The 19,260-nt window shown below is 38.8% G+C and overlaps 3 protein-coding genes across 4 annotated transcripts; 1 reads left to right on the top strand and 2 right to left on the bottom strand.

Annotated features, from left to right (window-relative positions):
- Positions 1–6,656: 6,656 nt before the first annotated feature.
- On the bottom strand, positions 6,657–10,242 carry Sply (Sphingosine-1-phosphate lyase). Its single transcript, XM_064682056.1, has 6 exons — positions 10,091–10,242; positions 9,598–9,773; positions 7,940–8,601; positions 7,435–7,883; positions 7,233–7,379; positions 6,657–7,170 (listed from the first exon to the last, which is right to left on the bottom strand). The coding sequence occupies exons 2-6, from the start codon at positions 9,749–9,751 to the stop codon at positions 6,948–6,950; spliced, it is 1,635 nt and encodes a 544-aa protein (XP_064538126.1). The 5' UTR covers positions 9,752–9,773; positions 10,091–10,242; the 3' UTR covers positions 6,657–6,947.
- Positions 10,243–10,418: 176 nt separating this feature from the next.
- LOC135428212 (enoyl-CoA hydratase domain-containing protein 3, mitochondrial) lies at positions 10,419–11,540 on the top strand. 2 transcript variants are annotated; one of them, XM_064682057.1, is made up of 4 exons: positions 10,419–10,461; positions 10,518–10,577; positions 10,626–11,002; positions 11,054–11,540. In XM_064682057.1, the coding sequence occupies exons 1-4, from the start codon at positions 10,429–10,431 to the stop codon at positions 11,433–11,435; spliced, it is 852 nt and encodes a 283-aa protein (XP_064538127.1). In that variant the 5' UTR covers positions 10,419–10,428; the 3' UTR covers positions 11,436–11,540. The 2 variants fall into 2 exon arrangements, with proteins under 2 accessions (XP_064538127.1, XP_064538128.1); XM_064682058.1 differs by lacking the exon at positions 10,419–10,461 and having other exon boundaries at positions 10,520–10,577; positions 10,642–11,002.
- A 1,561-nt stretch (positions 11,541–13,101) lies between these two features.
- Positions 13,102–14,118, bottom strand: GstS1 (Glutathione S transferase S1). Its single transcript, XM_064682059.1, has 4 exons — positions 13,848–14,118; positions 13,615–13,782; positions 13,402–13,544; positions 13,102–13,323 (listed from the first exon to the last, which is right to left on the bottom strand). Exons 1-4 carry the CDS (start codon positions 14,116–14,118, stop codon positions 13,156–13,158), a joined length of 750 nt encoding a protein of 249 aa, XP_064538129.1. The 3' UTR covers positions 13,102–13,155.
- Between the last annotated feature and the right edge of the window lie 5,142 nt (positions 14,119–19,260).

Here is a 19,260-nt window from a genome sequence, read left to right as displayed (position 1 = left end):
TTGAGGCATTTCCTCTACACTAAACATTTAGTCACTGATCAATTAGCATCACATGCGGTTCCCCAGCTCTCAACTCGGATTACCAGCAGCAAGCGTAACCGCAAAGTATCTCAAAAGTAACAGCTGCTGATGTGGCTTTTGTTTATAATTAATATAAATTATGAATGAGCAAAAAAATTGAAAGAAAAAACGGCACCTTGGGGCTTCTTTTGCGGCTTTCACTGACATAGAAATCTCTAGCACCTGTCGACTGTGCGATATGCAAACTACAAGATACATTATTTTTTGCTATACCCGCGCGTATCTACAAGATATTGAAGCGTGCTTTTGTTCTCAGCACCAAATGCTGATGTCATTTGGCAATCACTCGAGCTCTGTGTTTTATGTGCTCACTCGTCGTTGTTTTTGTTCGTTTTGTTGCCGCTCTGAGAATCTGGCTCTGTATCCGAGTCTGGGCTCTGCTTGGAAGTCGTCAACACGTCACGCTCGTGAAGGTTACACAGAATCTCACAGCGAAAAGCATTTTCAAGAGGCGTGTTCAAGTCGCGTGTTACGAGTTGTTACAATTCCCTATTACCTACAGCTCCGACTCTATGTAGCTAGTGCGATCCTCCTAGCTCAACTGACAGCGAGACTTGTCAATAGACTTGGCAAAAAAAAACAGAAGATATATAAAAAGCTAGCAACGACGCTTGAGATTTGATGTTAATTGCACTTGAATGTGCCTTGCCCGTTTCGTAGTATGGACTTTAGATACTTGCACACAAATATCTATATACAAACATTCAGATATATAGAAATATATATATATATATATATATGTATATGCAAATATGTTTGTGCACAACATGGTATCGTGGGCATGCAAAGCATTTGGCTGCCTCTTGTGATTGCTATTTATTGGATTTTTTGGAGCGTTGCAAATATGCATGGAACACATCGGACTAACTACGATATTTGCGTTGCCAAATGGAAAATGCTTTGATTTTTTTTGTTTTTTGTTATTGCTTTTCGAAAGGCGCTTTCTGCAATCATGTTGCTTGAGAAACATTTAAGAGTGATATTGTTTAATAAATATTCGTAAAAGTTTTGCATGTCAGAAATCAACGTTTTAAGTGGACTCTCGACTGATCTATCTTGAAGAAAATTTAATCGGAGTTCAATGAATACTTTGTGCTTTAACGAGTTAGTAAGATCTTAAGTCACGCGCTTAAAACTTTGTAAGAGCTAATGCGAACTAATACCAATATTCCAAGTAATTCTTATTTATTTATTAAGTTTTATATAACTAATAAAATATTTTCATAAAATTAACAAATAATTCAAGCATGAAGTTATGTGTCTGAATATTTATTGGCTTATTATATCCTTTCAGACGGTATTATAATCTGGTCATAAAATATATAAAGCGCAGAAGAAGACATCTTGGATCCCATAAAGTATATATATTCTAGATCAGCATACACATCCGAGTCCGTCTGTCCTTCTGTCGCAAACTGAATACATTTTTGTCTGGATTTCCTAGATTTTACTCTAACGATTTTTAAGCATTTTATTAATTTAAAATTTAAATTCAAATAGATTTAAAATGAGTATAAATGAACGTATTTTCAATTTTCTTGTCAAAAGCCTTTTTAATAATATTTATTTTAATATATTTAATGTAGAGTCTTTAAAATATATTTTAAAATCTTGATTAGTCAAAGGAAATTAGTTACTTTTAATGAGAAATTGTAGTGCTTTGAACAGTTTAACAAATAGTTATAGATTCAATTATATTTCTAATGCTTGCATAGAGCTTGTCAAGTTTTTCTCATGCCTATCTCCAAGTGCGCACAAGCTACGTAAGCCCAGATACATTTGAAATATGTGTGTTAAGCACACTTACGAGACCCTGTTACAGTTTAACTGCGTCGCAGTTATACGGAGAAGGGCTAATTAACATAAACTCAATTCAAAGTCAAACAAACAGCAGTCACAAATCAGAGGCCCACCCGCATCTACATCAGCTGTGTCGGGCATACCAAACAGTTGAATATTCAGAGAATCAAATGAGTTTTGCTTACTTAATCTCGATCAGCAATTGGATGGCTGGGAAAAACCCCAACGGCAAGAGAAGAAGAGGAATAAAAAAAAAGAAACATTTTCAAGTTATCGATTAAACACGAAGGAGCAGCGAAAGTTCTAGGAAACCAGACACAACCAGTTGGCTAAATTGGAAACATGACGCCAGGCATTAAATGCCGCACCCTGGTAACCACAAGCTTAAAGGGAACCACCCAACTGGCCCGACTGGACGTGTCCTTTGGGGAGTTGCCCAACATCCCCGCCGGCTGTTGTTGTTGTTGTTGTTTTTGTTGTCGTGTGGCAAACAACTTTTGCTGGACGTGTTTTGCCCGGCACGAGGTTGTCATGGAAAAAATGAGCCGTCGAAAAACACAAGACTCTAGTGGATTGCCATAGCGGCCACATATGTTATGTATTGGGTACTTTATCTGACCGAACTCTTGCAAAGTACATGCATAGGTAATGGAGCTGGGTCCGTTGATGGCGCCTTTGCATGTAAACGCAAATCAAACTAATCGACGCCAAAGCAGAAACAAAAACTTTTTTTATCACTTTTTTGAGGCAGTTCTCTTTTGAAAACTGGAGCAAGCGCAGATATATGTATATGCGTATATGCGTATATATTTTACGTATTCGTATCTTATCTAATTTGCGCAGCTTGAGATAAAATGGAGAATCAAAGCGCCGAAGATACTTGGCCTCTTATCTTGCAGCGGCCTCCAACTGGAACTCCGTGATGTAAACATTCTCGTAAAGGCCTGAGAATTTCCAAAGTCTGGCATAAATAGTGTCTGGTATCGAATCTACGATAAAGGCATGTATTTTGTAAATAGTTATATTGCTAGCTGGTTTCAATTTGAGTGCAGGCATATAAATATAGGCACTGTTGTTCTTCTTCTTCGTTTTGCTAGCTGATAAGCCCAGACTGCAGTGAAATAAAAACTCAAGATAAAGAAGCTGCTGCAGGGATAGAAACATGATATGCTCAAGGCTTACGTAAATATAAAAATATATATTGTCGATTATGTGAAAAGAATTCCGGTGTGCATAGAGTAAGGCCTCTCATAATTAAAACGAGCAAAAGTCTCTAGTCGGGGAGTTTCCGACTAAGGGATACCCTGTTATAATATGAATGACACTTGAGCTGTATATACTATTCTAGAAGCTACATGTCAAATTTGGTACCTCTAGCTCTTAAAACCTAAGAGATTTGCTCAAAAAAGACTTTCGATACCGATTTTTATCGATTCCTTGAATACAGGGAAATTTATCGATTATTGGAAACAAACTTGTACTGCGCGGGCAGTAGGTGGTCCTACGTTTAAAATCAAGTCTCAGGGTATAAAAAGAATAATAATAAGAGGCATATATTCTTTTATAATTTATATGTAATAATTCAAGAATTCTTATCAACAGAGCATTGATTTAATTTATTAATTTCCTATATCTATTTATAACAGTCGGAAATGACTCAGAGTATATGTGTCTATAGAAATATTCATCATAATCATTACTAGCTGTGAGCCTAATCAAAGGCTCCTTGGCCAAAATTTGTGAATAGTCTTATAAAAAATATTGAAGAAATGTAATAATAACTTTATATTTATAAATGTAAATTGTCTGCGTACTATTGTAAATATTAATTTATTAATTGTGTCTATAAACATATGAATTTAGTTCTGAAGAGGCAAAATATGCTCAAGTTTTATATGCATACAAAATTCGTCAATCATAATTGTCTATCGAGTACTATTTTATAAAACAATTGGTTTTTTTTATTTTAAATTTTTTTATAATTTTAAAAGTTTTAGTACTCATAATATATAAGCATTTCGTTAGCTAAATATATCATAATAAATTATTAATATTTGTTATTGAGAACTATTTAGCCGCATTTATTGTATTTTTATTTTTGCTTAAAAGTCTTGTAAACAGAACTAAATAAATAAGTACTCAAAATACATATCTTACAGCAATTAAACAGCGTATTCAGAGAGATATATTTGTTTGCAAATTAGCTCAACTTTTGAGCCAGTCTGTCAATAAGTTCGTAAGCCAATTTTATTTGTTTGTTTATGTAGTTTCAACTATATTTTTTGTTATTTGTTTTTCGTCAGGTATTTGTCAAAGGTGTTGCCTTATCGTCGCCTCTATGGGCAATTCATGCATACAATTTATCGCCTTAGATCATTCTATAATTGACCATTATACGTTCGAGCGGGTTTCGCTAAAGACTGATTATAAATTTGCCAAGAAAGCCAATTGAAAGGGAGCTTGGGTTCTGACTGTGCTATATATCATATCTAACTGGTAGCTTACCTTGAAATATCATTAAGGTTTCATGAAGTATTCCTTTATTGCATTTGCGGATCAGTTGACACTTTTCTTATTGATACTTGAAATACTCGAGTGCATTACTTTAATTATTTTTATGGCGTAGTGCACTTAATAACACAGCACTAAATACACACACGCACACATACAACCACACCCCCGCACACACACGTTCTTATATATATATATATATATGCAAGAAACCACTTTCGTTGTTTTTTATCAGAACTCAGGTGTTATGGAGAGCGCCACAAAGGCATTAAAAAAAACTGCTGCAAAAGCAAAAGCTGATGAATTTTTTATTTTTATTTTTATCGCTTTTTGCTGCTGATTATACAATTTGATGCGGGCCCTTAATTAATTTGCATTAAATTATATTTCATAAATTTTTGTTGTTTTGTTATTGTTTTTTCTTTGTTATTTTGAAATCAGGTTTTCGAAAAACGATTTTCAATGAAGCTGCTTAACACTCGCGACGACTGCGACTGGCGCTCGCAACGGACGCGTATCGAATGGAGAGGCAGCCGGAGACGAAGCCCCGCCGCCACGAGCGAGCGCATGAGCCGCTCCAACCTGTGCGTCGGCGTCGGCGTTGGCATCGGCGCCGACGTCAACGTTGATTGCCTGCGCAGTCGCTGCCGACGCAAGCAGTTAGGAAATTTAGACTGTGACCCTTAGTAACTGGGCAAACATTATTTTAAGAAATATATTTTGTTAAATGCCAAATCAAAAATAATGTGTCTAAGGGCTTCAATTGCAGGTAAACCAATTCGTAGCTTAAAGTTTCGCTTCCAAATTCTTTTGAACCTGTTTTTTTAATATGAATCGTTTTAGGCTCTGCTTCGGCTCAACTTAATCTAAATAATTCGATTTAAAGTTCGATTTATGTTAAAAACAAACTTAAAATTGCGCGTTGCAGCCTTGATCTTAAACATGTGGCGAAAATATTTTGGCCATGACACACGTGTTTTAGCCCACTGTGCCAATGCTGCCGCTGCGCTTTTCGTGTGCTTATAAAAATGTTTATACAGAAACGTTTTTTATATATTTTGGCAACACCGGTTTTGTTTTAGCTGGCTCAGCTCTATTCTTTTTTTTAAATTTTGTGGTCAACTATATTGGGAATCTCTTGCTTGGAGTTTTGGAGAATCGCAGGCGGTTTTGTGTGTGTGGGTGTGAATGAATTTGACTGCCGCATGTTAATATGTGACAGGTTTCATTTGTTGCACAGCTGTGTGAAACTGTAACGTTATTGTTGTTGTTGTTGCTTTGTTTCTTGTAGATGCCTCCGCTGGTTCTGCTGTGGCTCTTGGACTACCGAGCACTTGTTGCTGCCCAAATCCAAACGCCAACACTTTGAGTGCTTTGACACCTGACGCGTGCTAGCCGCAATGCACGCGTCGCCTTTGTCGCAGCCATCGAAATATAAATACTTCCGCCAGTGAAATTTATTTAAATCAACTGAGAAACTTACATAAATTACCTTAGGACAGGAAATGGGCGTGTCAAGACTGCAGCAGCAGCAGCAGCAGCAAAAACAACTTAATTACAACGCCGACGCGTGGCGAATGTTAGAAAAAATCTAGTCAAAGATCAGACCGGAATGGATCACCCACACAGCCGACATTAATTATGGTTAATTGTTGGCATAATGTAAACAAAACATTTGTTAGAAAACTTTTTTTTAAATAAAATTTCTTTAAATAAAATTATATTAGATTTTGTCTATCGAATAAATTGCTTTAAAAATAAAAACAGAAACATTTAAATTGAATAATTATTTTATTCTATTATATTCAATAGGTTATTTTGGCAGACACCTATTAAATATAATGACACGAATATAATAGAACTTGAATTTTGAAGTTGGTAATGTTATTTCTAAGAGGAATTATTTTGAAGTCCGATGTTAAATAAAAAACTTTCTCGTTCTCCCAAATAAACCTATTCCAGGATTAACATTATTAATTACATTTTTATATAGAACAACTTATATTTGAGTTTGGTCTTCATATAAAAAGTTGTTTACATAACTCAATTTTTGAACGCTCCAAAATGATAAAAAATTGGAAGGCACACAAAAAAGAATGAGCCGTTATATATTTTCCAGGAATAAATATTTTCTGAACAAGTAAAATTATATTTCTCTTAAAATCTGTTCCTAAGATTTATATTTAGAAATATAATAATAGCTGTCTAACAGCTGTTGCGAATATATTTGCTATAGAGTTGGTATTATTTGATTTAAACCACAGTTTTTAAAGCGATTACATAGAAAAAATTTAATAATTATAAAAAATAAGCACTGCACAGTTGACATATGTTAGCTTCTTATACAAAGACATTGATCTCAATAAATTTCATTAACAAACACTTTTTACCCTAGTTTACAATAAGATATAGATGCATTGGTATTAATGCTAAATGGATACATCGAGTGGGAACATTTACAACAAGTATCAAGTTTGGTGGTATGGAATATTGCACTAGAAACATGTGAGTGCTATGAAAGGTAGCTGGATTCAGCTGACATGGCGAAGCACATTTCACTTTTCAGGCGTATAGTACGTGGAGTGTAGGAACAGACGTGTGACCTCGCCAATTACCGAGCGATCTGGTATGCTCTGGGCCATGCCATACAGAGCCATTTTACCAGCCACTGGCTGACCAGGATCCTTCATAATCTCCGCTGTGCAGGTACGCAAATCAGCCAAAAACTTATCTGCCACACCCGGCTGGGTGTGCATGTCCGTGATGCAGATGTGAATGCTGCAAGAAAGTAAAATAAAAGTAGACACATTTATATTATTATTAGAAATAACAATACCTACCCGGAGGGGAACTGCAGTGGGTTTAGATTCCAGCCCAATTTGCACAGCGCATCCGAGAGCCGGAAAATGTCAAACACATTCGAGCCCATGGCAACAACAGAGGTGGCTGGCTTGCCAAAAATGAAGATGCCATCGATCTGACGTACGCTATAATAAACCGTATTATTAAGAAAAGGTCACACGAAATACTTGTAGTATTTACCCTCGCTCAATGTATCGCGCTGTGTCCACAATGCGTTTGGTCGCCTCCAGGTAGCCCTCATAGCCGAAATTCATCATTGTAGCCCAGCAGGCGGCAATGATGCCGCCAGCACGGGAGCCATTCACTGTGGGTGAGCCGTAAACGCCGCCAGGCCAATCGGTTGTGACCGTAAACTGATGATCCTTAAACTTCTTCTGCGAGTACATTATGACCGACGAGCCTTTCGGGGCAAAGCCGTATTTATGCGTATCGGCCGAGATGCTGGTGACGCCCTTCACAGCAAAGTCGAAGGGGCGCAGCTGATAGCCAGCATGACGCACCAGCGCAACCACAAAGCTGCCCAGGCAAGCATCCACATGCACGGGAATATTATACTTGACGCCCAGCTCAGCAATTGCTTCGATATCATCAATGGTGCCATATGGAAAATTGGGCGCAGATCCAACCAGCTGAACAGGAAATAAGTTTTAGAGCATAGTTCGCATGAGTTGGGATGCTAACTCACAAGAATGGTATTCCTATTGATGGCGCGCTTGAACTTCTTGATGTCCACCTCGTAGGTCTCCGGATCGACGTCCACGTAGCGCACGTGTATATTGAAGTACTGGCCGCCCTTGTCAAAGGCTGCGTGCGCTGTGCGCGGTACCACAATGTTTGGCCTCGTGATGCCCTTCTCCTCGCGTGCATAGTCCCGATAGGCCTTCATGGCCATGCAAATGGACTCCGTGCCACCGGTTGTCATTGTGCCGCAGCTGTCAGCGTTGCCATGGAATAGCGTACAGGCCATGCGCACAACCTCGGCTTCCATTTTACACACGCCAGGGAAGAGATCAGCATGGAGCGGATTCGTGTAGGAAGCCTTGCCATAAACCTCTGTGACCAGCTCCACCAGCTCCGGATTGTAGCCGTAGACAGCGCCCGACACGCGACCATCGCGCCAGCTGTAGTGACCAGTCTTGAGATGATCATCGACGAGCCCAAGAATCTGCTCCTTAGTTAAGCCCTTCTCAGGCAGACGCACCGAGTACTCCAAATGCTGGTTGCTCTTCTGAATTTCCGTCTCAAAGTCGTTCTTGGCCTTGCTCAGCTCTTTCTCCACTTGGCGGCGAACAGCCGGCAGCTTCTTGGCCAACTTAAAGAACTGACGCCTGCCCCGCACATAGAGACCTGCAAGAAAAGTACTGTTATTTGAAACTCTATTGATAATCTCAGGTACTTTTTGGGGGATTAATTTGCAATGTGTATCAGCTGACTGATAAATGCCTGCTTATCAGCAATTAATAATACTTTGTTATACGCAAGAACCGGTAGCTAGGCAAGTGCTTAACAATCGATCACAAACTTAACGGAAGCAATAAGATTAACTATTCGAATTACGAAATAGCGAGTACATAAATATTATTGGCGATTTATATTTTTAACATTTAACATGTAAATGATAATGAAAAGCGAAAAGCTTGCAACTTTGTAAATATTAATGAAAAGTAAAAACTATAAGAAATTTAGGTATTGTTTTTTTTTTATCCTAGGATAGGGTAAATTAGTAGATGATGACAGAGCATATATAATTTATGTTAGCAAATGTGTCACATCCAATATGTTACACATTTCTTGCCCTCTGCAAGGTAATAATTAGTCACAATTAGTAAGCTCTTTTTATATAATGGTGCCACCTAAATGGGACTGATAAAAGACCTAGACTTTTAATATCTGACTGCGCAAGAAATAACAATTATGAAATGATATGTTAGATAACATATGAAAATGAAATATAGAATTAAATCAAGCTCATAATACATAGAAATTTGTTTTTAAAATTCAATAATTCATATTTATTCATATAATACGTATGAACTATGCTCCTGAAATATGTATATTTATGTATGTACATATAGCTTTCCGTTTCACATGGCAAAACACAAGCCGATGTGGATTTGCACTCAGCTATTACGTTAGACAAGTATAATCTATGCATAATCTATTAAATAGATTAAGCTATAAGGTTCACAAAGGATGGGTCGGTAAAGTTTAAAGTACATAGGGTTTATTTTCTATATATGTATACATGTTCTTTCTAATTAAGTGCACGCACATGATAAGATTATTTGAGGGATTAAAATGTTTGACAAATGGCTCTGGAAAATAGACGGTTATAGAACTTACTCTCATCCTTGCTGAGCTCCGTCCAGATCCAAACGCCTCCCAGAACGGTTGTGGCTGTAATTGCGGCCACCTGCCAGGGCTCCTTGTTGCCAAAGGCGCGGTTGATGCAGCCGGTGACGGGCTTCACGCAATCGCTGCCAGAGAATGGACGCATTTTGCCGCCAATCGAAGCACAACTAAAATGAAAGTTGATAAGTGATATATTTATGTATACTCGAGGCGTGCTCAGAACACGGCCGCACTTGCAGGCCACACGTTAATAACTGAAATTATGTGGGGTGCTAGTTTCCTGATAATCGCATACAAAACGGTCTGTTAACTGATAAGCGTATCGTGCGCATTCCATATTCGAACGATTTATTGCGAGGCCTTAAAAAACATGAGTTTAAATCGAGAACAAATGCTTTGTTGTTACTTACTGCACATCTGACAGCAAACAAAGACAAAGTTGTTAACACGGAATTGCATTTTGGGGTTGAGACAGTTCACTCACCAGTTGTGCTGACTAATCAAAAAGTATGTGCTTTGAGCAAATGCTAAATTATTAAATACAAATTTAATTAACTTATGACACCTGTTTGTTTTGCTGTGTGAAATGTTACTAAACAAATGAGCGCTCAGCTCAGCTGTTGCGCTGGTCCGATGGCAAGCGATATATCGATAGCTGTGTTGTGCCTGGCAATGTTGTACATCGACGATAAAGACGAGTACGCTGCTCAGGCAAAATTGCGTGTGATCGTACACAGTTGATATGTTGTTGCAAATTAACAGCAAATAGTTGTGGAATTATTTTTGTGTTTATAAATATCAATAGCGATTATACAGTTTAATATGCTTCGAAATCTGCCGAATGGACTTAAATTGGTAATTATTTTAAAAAAATAATTATTATGTTTGTTTTATCATCTTTTTCTAAGCAGTGCGGGCGTCTAGTGCCAATTCGTTTCGCAAGTAATATAAATGCCGAGGAGTTCGTAAAGGTAAGCAGAAATTCATAAACAAATGACGTATTAATTTTTAATATGCAGGTTAAAAATTTCCAAGGCGTGCGTGAAATCACATTATGCCATCCACGTACACGAAATTCCCTATCGATGGACATGATGTGCGTCCTGCACGAGGCACTTATCGCGGATCGGGACAGTGTGGAGCTGCGATGCGTTGTACTGACGGCCGAGGGCAAAGTTTGGTCCGCTGGCCACAATTTAAAGGAACTGCAGCCCAGCGATCTTCAATTTCGGGACTCCGTTTTCCAAAAGTTAACCGACATTGTGCTGGACATACAAAAGTTGCCTGTGCCGGTGATCGCTAAGGTTAATGGCTATGCGGCTGCGGCTGGCTGTCAGCTGGCGGCTTCCTGTGACATTATTGTGGCCTCGGACAAGAGCATGTTCTCCACGCCCGGGTAGATTGTTGATCTTAATTTGCATTCGCTCATTCACATTCTACCTTACAGTGCAGGCGTTGGCGTATTCTGCAACACGCCCGGCGTGGCCGTCGGACGCGTCATGTCGCGCCCCAAGTCGGCGTACATGCTAATGACTGGCCTGCCTCTAAGCAGCCAGGATGCCTATGTGGCTGGTTTGGTCACCAAAGTGGTGCCGGAAAACGAGCTGGACAAAACAATTGAGGAAATTGTCTGTGCCATCAGAGAAAAAAGTCGTGCAGTTATCGCCCTCGGCAAGGATTTCTACTATCAACAGCTCAATATGCCGCTCGAGGAAGCCTACATTAAGGCCAAGGCAAAAATGAATGAAAATCTGCAATTAGAAGACTGCAAGGAGGGCATGAGCAGCTTCGTTGAGAAGCGTGCGCCCAAATGGAAGCATACCAAATGAGATCTGTCACGTGCCGAGATAAATTATCATTTGTATGGACCCGACCAAATGTGCATTTACTTATGTAAAGACAAATATAGTTTAGAACTTGTTATGCTTTTTAAACGCACTCGTCTATGTTCATAAGTCATCCTGATCATCTCGTTTATTATCCTCACGGCTGTTTATGATAATGGGTAAGTTCAAGAAAGTTATAAATGTATATTTCGATTCGATTTCTGCTATTATTTTTATATTTCGTGGATGTAGAATTTCAACAGGTTGTAGAAACTCGATCTTCGATTAAGGGCGCATTAAACATCCGATCAAGTTTGTTTTGGATGTCTTGTTTTGTATTCCTCCCGCTAGCATTGAATGCTATCTTTAATTCCTGGACTATGATCAGGTCTACTGTCTAACCAAAATGCTTTAGAAAGATGAGCGGACGTGTTTAGAATGCTAAATGTTATTATTCTTTACTTCATCAAATGTGCTTACTATTCTCTAGGTTATTCTGGGTGCACTTTGATGAAAAGCTTTCTCTAGTATTTTGACTATATACTTCGGTATAATTGTTTTCCAAACAGAAGTTAATTCTTTAGTTCGATCTTTAAAAGATATTTTCCAATTGCCAATAGAGAAATTTATTGGCGTTTTAATTCTTAATTCCTTTTTTATATTCAGTATAGTCCTCAAAATAAAACCAATTTCGTGCTTTCGAAAAGTATGCTCAATTCTTATTTTGTGTGTAGTTTATTCAAAACGTGTTTGTGTGTGCAAATATTTAAAAATACAAATACAATGTTTGACGTGGATAATTAATGAAAATAATAAAAAAAAAAATAAAATAAAAATATTTATATGTTGGCAGTTGTTGTCTGTGTGGAGTTAAGAATTTATTTGTTTTTCAGTTCAACTATATCCAATATTTAAATTTTGAGGTTATGTCTGTGAGTCTTTTTTAATAGATTTCTGTTTAAATGGTTGGACGTAGAAAATTCTTGAGGCTGGACGAATGTGTGCCAAAATCAAAAAAAAATGGAAAAAGAATAAAAACAATAAAATATTTGCGTCGTTGACGCTGCTGTTGTTGCCGCCGCGTTGTTGTTGTTGTTGTTTGTGTTGTGATGTTTAAATATTTAAAACTCTTCGCATTGAACTAAAGATAGTAGAATATTAATCTTATAGGATGTGGAACATAGATATATATGTATACAGATACATATGCGTAGATATACATACATATCGATACATAGAGTTTATATAGTAAGCGTTAAGCATATACATATGTACTAGGAGTATTTTCTAAAAGTAGAGCAATATTATAACTGTGCAATAAAATATTTTTTTCTCAGGTTTTTCGTTTATAGTCACGAACTTTAAAAGTTTTACTTTAAAGCTAGAAAATAGATCCATTTTCGAGGCAATGCAAAGAGAATTATGCCAAAAGAATTATTTAGTGTCATGTGCTAAAAGACTACGCATAAATATTTGAAATTCCGAACGTAACCCCGTGCGGTTAAATCCCCTCTCGCAGGTCTACCAAAATTAGAAGCCCCAACTAAAAGGGTACAAAATGTGTGAAAAATAATGCCAAAAAAATAAAAATAATAATAATGGTGTCGTGTTGTTGTTAGTAAAAAGTTGTTGTTGTTGTTATTGTTGTGCAATGATTCTCCCTCCGCACTTCTGCCGGCTTGCTGCTGTTTTTTTTTTTTTCATTTGTTGTTAGCTCTTCACTTTAGACCTCGGTAACGGGACGCTTCTCGATCCAAGCCTTGATGGGCTCCAGGGCATTGATGGCCTCGACGACGCCGCGCAGAGCAGGATATGGCTCCAGCAGATCACGCTTGACCATGTAGTTCATGTAGTCGGTGATGCCGGCAAAGTAAACATCGGCCCAGGTGAGCTGGATTATACAGAAATAGGATTAGTTAAGGGGTTCGGTTAGAGATTATAGTTATGTATTATTTTTGCTGTTGCCCACCTTGCTCAAAGCCAGATGGCCGTCGTTGTCCTTGACGGTCTGCTCCAGTTTCTCCAGATAGAATGGAATGACCTCGGCATTGAGGGTGACCAGCTTCTTCTCCTTGATCTCATCCTCGGGCTCGTACGAGACGACTGCAATTTCTATACATTAAAAATTCCAGAGTTAATCAAGGACACTGAACATGAAACTGAAGCACACATTGTTCGCTACTTAGACGGAAGTCATTGATGGTATCAACCACAATGTCGATCTGCAGATCCTCCCAGGGCGTGGCGCCGCACAAGCCGACTGTCTTCGCCAGGAAACGAGCCATCGAGATGCTCTGATGCACACGCTTGCCGTCCACCTCCAGCACCGGCATCTGGCCCATGGGCATGGCTAAGCAAATTGATTACCGTGTATGAGTGTTTGATCGGTTTTGGTGATCGAGTGGATGCACTTACTCGGCTTTAGGGCTGGCCATTCGTCGCGGGTGACGCGCACATCCTCGTACTCGATGCCGCCATAGGCGAACAGATAGCGCAACGGCTCGGCGAGGGCCTTCACGTTGAAATAGAAGAGGGTGTAGCTGTGCTTGATCGGCTCGGCGGGCTCGGCGGGTGGTGCGGCCTCGCCATCGGCTGCTGGTGCTGCCTCGCCATCGGCTGGTGGTGCAGCCTCACCCTCTGCTGGTGGTGCAGCCTCAGCTGGTGGTGCTTGTGCTTCGTCGGCCATTTCTGCGCTTACTCAATGCAATTCCCTGCGTGAAATCAACAATAATCAAATATCTCTGTGAGTATCGCATTTCAAAAGCGGCTCTTGAGTTGCTTATCACGATTTTTATTTGTATTCATTTTATTTCTATTTTGCCCACACAGCACATCTTTCCTACACCAACATATATGGCGTAAACAAGGCCCTGGCCATAATCAGGGGTCTGTTTGTTTGGTTAAGCGTGGAGAATATTTTAGATAACAATTGTTTTATGAAATTGGTTTGTGCCAGCTACATATACATATGTAGTATATGGCAAAGGGCTATTGTACGCTTTATAGCGCTAAGATTATGTTTAGTAGACATTTTATGTGTGCTTTGAACTAGTTAACAGCTAATCAGGATAAGATAAGCCCAGGTTCAAAATGAACACATAAAACATAGGTATTTCCTCTAAGGTTTCCAGCAGTTTCTACTATGCAAAAACACGAGAATACAACAGTATATAAGACTATTTATAAAAACTATAATCGAATTCTGTTTGTGGTTATCGCTCGGCATATATGGCTTCTATTTCACAATATCAATGATAACGCAGAATTGTAATGGAACAACTGGGTGGAAAATAGATTCGAAATGTGTAGCTGTCTATTATTGCAGCGGGCCGATAACAACTTAAAAGTGACAAGCAAGTCTTTTATTTTTTGATTTTAATTATAACAGCCGCAAATAAATTGATATTTTAAGAAATTAAAGGTAGCTGCGGTTTGCAGCTTACAGAGTAAACTGATCTTTAACAAGTTTCTTCAGTAAGGCTTTTGTTAAATTGTATTTTGTCGACCGACTGTTCCTATTTAAGCCATATATGCAAGGGTATACATTATAATTTAGTAAATTTGATTCATTTCAATAACTAAGGCTGATTCAGCCCAATATATGAATACAATTTTCACCATTACAAGACACCAAGTCAATTAAATAGTCTCTTGTTAATAATAAAAGATCTTTGGGGCTTAATAGTTCTAACAACAGTTCTTTGTTGTCATGTGTAAAATTGAGGAAATAATAAGATATTATTTTCTTAAATACAGAGTGTGCGTATCTGTTCTGTGAACAATCTAATTCTGTCTTGTTTTGCCATACTGAAGTTCCTTATAGCTAACTTTTTTCTAGATGTTTTAGTTTTCATTCTCCGTATTTCTAAGTCGATTTTTATCATGATAATCATCTATTCAATCTCTGGTTGCATGCAATTTTCTTTCTTTGATTTGACTTGGCCTAGAACTGTCCCTCTATGTAAAGATATATATGGTATAACTTCCCATTCCATTACACAACGAAAGTCAATTAGGCCGGCCCAGCCATTTCTTTTGCATAGACTCGATTTGACCATATTTGGGGCTTTCGTTGCCTTCAAATTGTCAGCATTCCAGCGGGCAATTGCGATAAATCAAAAGCTGACAAAATAATTACCATATAATTGCCATATAACTACATACATTGTTTATATAAATGTATATTATATAAATATATAAACGGTATTTAAGTATTTTGTATGGACTGGGTCTGTCGCAAAGCGGAAATGCATCGATTATGCCAGAGACACGACTCGAGAACTGCAGCAGGAGGTGGAGTTGGGGAAATGGCAACAGCCAGAGACAAGACGCGACTCAGAGACAGACAGAGACGCAGACGCAGACGCAGATCCGCACCCACACAATTCGCATTGAACGACGCGCTTGTCCATAGATCAGTTGGTTCTGTTTCGAGTCAAGAACTGCCGCTGGGGCGTTGGCGCTCTTGCTACGCCCCTATTTCCATTGTTTTTATTATTTTCTTCTTTATTTTTTATGATTATATTAACTGTTCGGCAGGAAGTGACGCGGAGCCCTTCGTGTGCCTCGTGGAAAGGCGAGCGAGCCGTAAGTGTCGCTGTCTTCGGTCCCGCATTTGGCAGGGCGCCCATTCAGTCAGTCTGACAGTTGGTCGTCCTCCCCTCTGCAGCCCCCTTTAGTAATGCCCGATTGGTCGCCTCTTCCGCTGCAATTTCGTGTCTCAAATTGCAACAATCGATTTGACTTCTCACACTGTCGCGACTCTCTCTCTCTCTCTCTCTCTGTCTCTCTCGCTCTCTCTTTCACACACTCTGCTTCTATCTCTGTTGCACGAGCTTGTTGCTGTGGGTGCTTCAATTGAATTTAATTTGGCATGATCCATCGCAGGAGCGGGCGTGAGGCGCTAGGGCCAGGGGTATTTTAGTGTCATGATTTAATTAAATTTCGATTTTAAATTTGCTCGCCTGTGCTATTTTAATGCTTTGATGTTGCCTTTTGCCCGTTCGCCTTGTCTCGCAGCACTTAATTGTGTGAAATCGATTTTCAATTTTCGTTTCGTGCGATTTATACGAAAATGTTAAGAAAATGTTGGGGGCCAGTTCAAAAAAGGTTAGGGCAAAATTATAAAGCAATTTGAAAATAGTTTAAGCACATAACATTAAGGCATCATCTATGAACCTTGTTTTCCCCCTCTCTTTTGTAAATAATACCATAATCTTTCACTCCGATATTATCAAAGTCGCTACTTTGAACAAAAGTATTTCAGGTTATTTTCGTAATTTGATCAGTTTTCAAGAAATATTCTTCCCAATCATACAGCTCCAGTAAAAGTGCTTTCCGTAAGCTCTCTCTGAGTTAGCCCCTCTCTAATTACACTTGCAAAATTCACTTGGAATCTGATTTTGTCGATTTTCCCATATTTAATCAGGTCGGGAACCTGAAAGTGCGTCAGAAGTAGCACGTGCTATGATGAATCCAGTGCCAGATGGTCAAAGAATCTTTATATATGGGCAGAGCAACTGGAAAGCGACTTGCACTGATTACAGCTGAACTCAGTGATCAAGTCTCCAGGCGATTTCTTATCAATGACATTTACAATTGCCGCACTCAGATTCAACTAACGGACTGATTATTAATATTTATTTTTTCTGTTATCAACTTAGGGTTCATATGTATATTTATTTTACGGTAGGTATTCTCTGGGTTATATAAGCTGGTTGTTGTCTTTTTTTTTTTTATTTGAATTGAAAATTCGTAGTGCACTATGCGGGGAAAATTGTAAAATTGTTCCGTACGTAAAATGTAAGTACCTCACGCTTCGAAATTCGTACGCGCACTCCACGATTGAAAAAATTTGGATTTCGAGTTTACTATTTGTAATGCAATTCGTAGAAGGTTTGTCTCGTTTCGACTTTCTTGGTCGATGTCGATGTCTCGTTGGATTGGGTTTTGGTCCACACACGTCGTTGTCCTTCACATATTTGCGTGCGAATGATTCGAGTCGTAGGCAAGAACTGCGAATGCCCGAAACGAGTTCAAAACTTTTCGATTTCGAATCGATTGACCCACAAATCAACTAAAAGACAGTTCCAATTTTAGACAACGATCGCCAAAAACCGAAGGCAAATCGACCGACAACGAAACGTAAAGCGTTCGGCATTTCGGAAATTGATTTACAAATTGGCAAAGGAGAACAGTTTAGCAATTTACTTAATTACATCACTTTAGTATTTACTAGTATTTAGTATTTGCTTTCAATTTCATATTTGTCCTTCTGGCTATGCCTTACCTCAAAGAACTTTTCCAAAAAAATTCAGCTCCAGCTGCACTTTCCAATTGAGATTTTTGTTTTGGAGTTTGGCTTTTTTAGCACGGCTGGTCACACAGCAAACAGGAGAAACAGTTGAACCTGAACCGATCGCAGCAGCTAAGCAACAGCAATGAACGCCGACTATTGTTGGAGAAGTTGGGTGACGGCTTTTATACGTTCTAATTGACAAAATGGGCGGCGCCACTCCCACATGGAACTGCTCTGAGCAGCGAAAAAGTAGCGAAAGCGGCGACGGTGTGCGCACAGAGAACTTTTCACTGAGGCGACGCTGAGAGATCCGATCGTCGTGGGTTTTGGGCAGCGCTCTCTCAGAATGTTTGCGTGTTGTTGCCGCGGCGTTTTTTTTCCTTAACTAACATTTAAATATGCCATTTCAAATGAAAATGAATAATTATCTTATTAAAAAAATGCTGCTACAAGATACAAATGCAGTTGCTATAGACCAATTAATAGTTATTTTTCTTACATTACCCCACCCTTTGTCAAAACTTACGCTCTCTGAGCAATAAAAGGCGCTTAGCAGCAGCAGCCTGTTAAGAGAGCGACTGAGCTGGCAGCCGGCCGGTTTAATGACGCCTTGTGTGTACGTATGTGTTAGTGAGAGTAATTGCATTTTGTATGTGTGCGCGTGTGGGCGTTGTGACATGTGCTTTTCTCAATGCCTTACAAAGGAATATTTTTGCCTGATGAATTCAATTAAATGCCGTAGATATTTTAATGTTACTATTCTACTTGTTCATTGTCTGCAGTTTACCTAATTGGGCATTTGCATACAGCTCTTGGGTAATTTATTGATTTAAGGAATAGTTGTGACGCTCTTAAAAATGACTTGTTCGTACACTCATTCTCTTTATGGTTGCTTTTGAGAGTAAATTGTGTTGGTATTTGTTTGATCTGCGGCTCTAACTAAATATTTGGCTAGCTTTCAATTATGAACCAATTATGGCTGGTAGCCTTAACTAAACAAATATTTATCACGGCTTTTAGTTGGAGTAGCTTATTTGACATTTTAATGATAGTCTAAACAACCAAAACGAGGCAATATTTAGAAGAATAGATGCTTAGAGGTAAGTTTCTGTGTTCAGCGGAAGTCAAAATTCCGTTATATATTGTGTGCCCATTCGCCCTACTAAGAAGCAATTGCAACGAATCTACGTCTTTCTTTTTCAATACTTTATCTTAATGGCATCACATATTGAACCAATTTGCGGTTGACTGAAGGATTTTTCGATTTAGGCGTTTCCGCTAGAAAACGGGCTTTGTTTAGGGTTACAACTCATTAGCTGAAAACACTTTGGTGGCAGAGGAAAATTTTCTGTAACGCCAACATGAGCCGGTGTATCGCCTATGAGTCGTAGGTTTCAGCCTATCGGCGCCAGGCCATGAAATCTGAACGTTTTCCAAGCTTGTTTATGCTAGAGTGCAAGGCAGACAAAGTCCAACTAAAGCGAACTGGTTGGCACAGGCCGTAGTGAAAATTCTTTAAAAAGAACCCTA

The sequence above is a fragment of the Drosophila montana genome, unplaced genomic scaffold (assembly GCF_035044405.1).
Source record: "Drosophila montana isolate Dmon_TW-CO22-7 unplaced genomic scaffold, ASM3504440v1 contig_2438_1, whole genome shotgun sequence".
NCBI classification, from domain to species: domain Eukaryota; kingdom Metazoa; phylum Arthropoda; class Insecta; order Diptera; family Drosophilidae; genus Drosophila; species Drosophila montana.
This window is presented reverse-complemented; position numbering and strand designations above follow the sequence as displayed.

Bases quoted from the DNA above. Each gene is read 5' to 3' on its own strand.
- Sply (XM_064682056.1), bottom strand. From the start codon at position 9,751: ATGCGTCCATTCTCTGGCAGCGATTGCGTGAAGCCCGTCACCGGCTGC. The intron at 7,884-7,939 runs GTGAGTTAGCAT...TTTCCTGTTCAG, and splicing joins TCAATAGGAATACCATTCTT to CTGGTTGGATCTGCGCCCAA. The intron at 7,171-7,232 runs GTAGGTATTGTT...ACTTTCTTGCAG, and splicing joins CCACTGCAGTTCCCCTCCGG to CATTCACATCTGCATCACGG.
- LOC135428212 (XM_064682057.1), top strand. From the start codon at position 10,429: ATGCTTCGAAATCTGCCGAATGGACTTAAATTG. The intron at 10,578-10,625 runs GTAAGCAGAAAT...TTTAATATGCAG, and splicing joins ATGCCGAGGAGTTCGTAAAG to GTTAAAAATTTCCAAGGCGT. The intron at 11,003-11,053 runs GTAGATTGTTGA...TCTACCTTACAG, and splicing joins AGCATGTTCTCCACGCCCGG to TGCAGGCGTTGGCGTATTCT.
- GstS1 (XM_064682059.1), bottom strand. From the start codon at position 14,118: ATGGCCGACGAAGCACAAGCACCACCAGCTGAGGCTGCACCACCAGCA. The intron at 13,783-13,847 runs GTAAGTGCATCC...CAATTTGCTTAG, and splicing joins ATGGCCAGCCCTAAAGCCGA to CCATGCCCATGGGCCAGATG. The intron at 13,545-13,614 runs GTAGCGAACAAT...TTTAATGTATAG, and splicing joins CATCAATGACTTCCGTCTAA to AAATTGCAGTCGTCTCGTAC.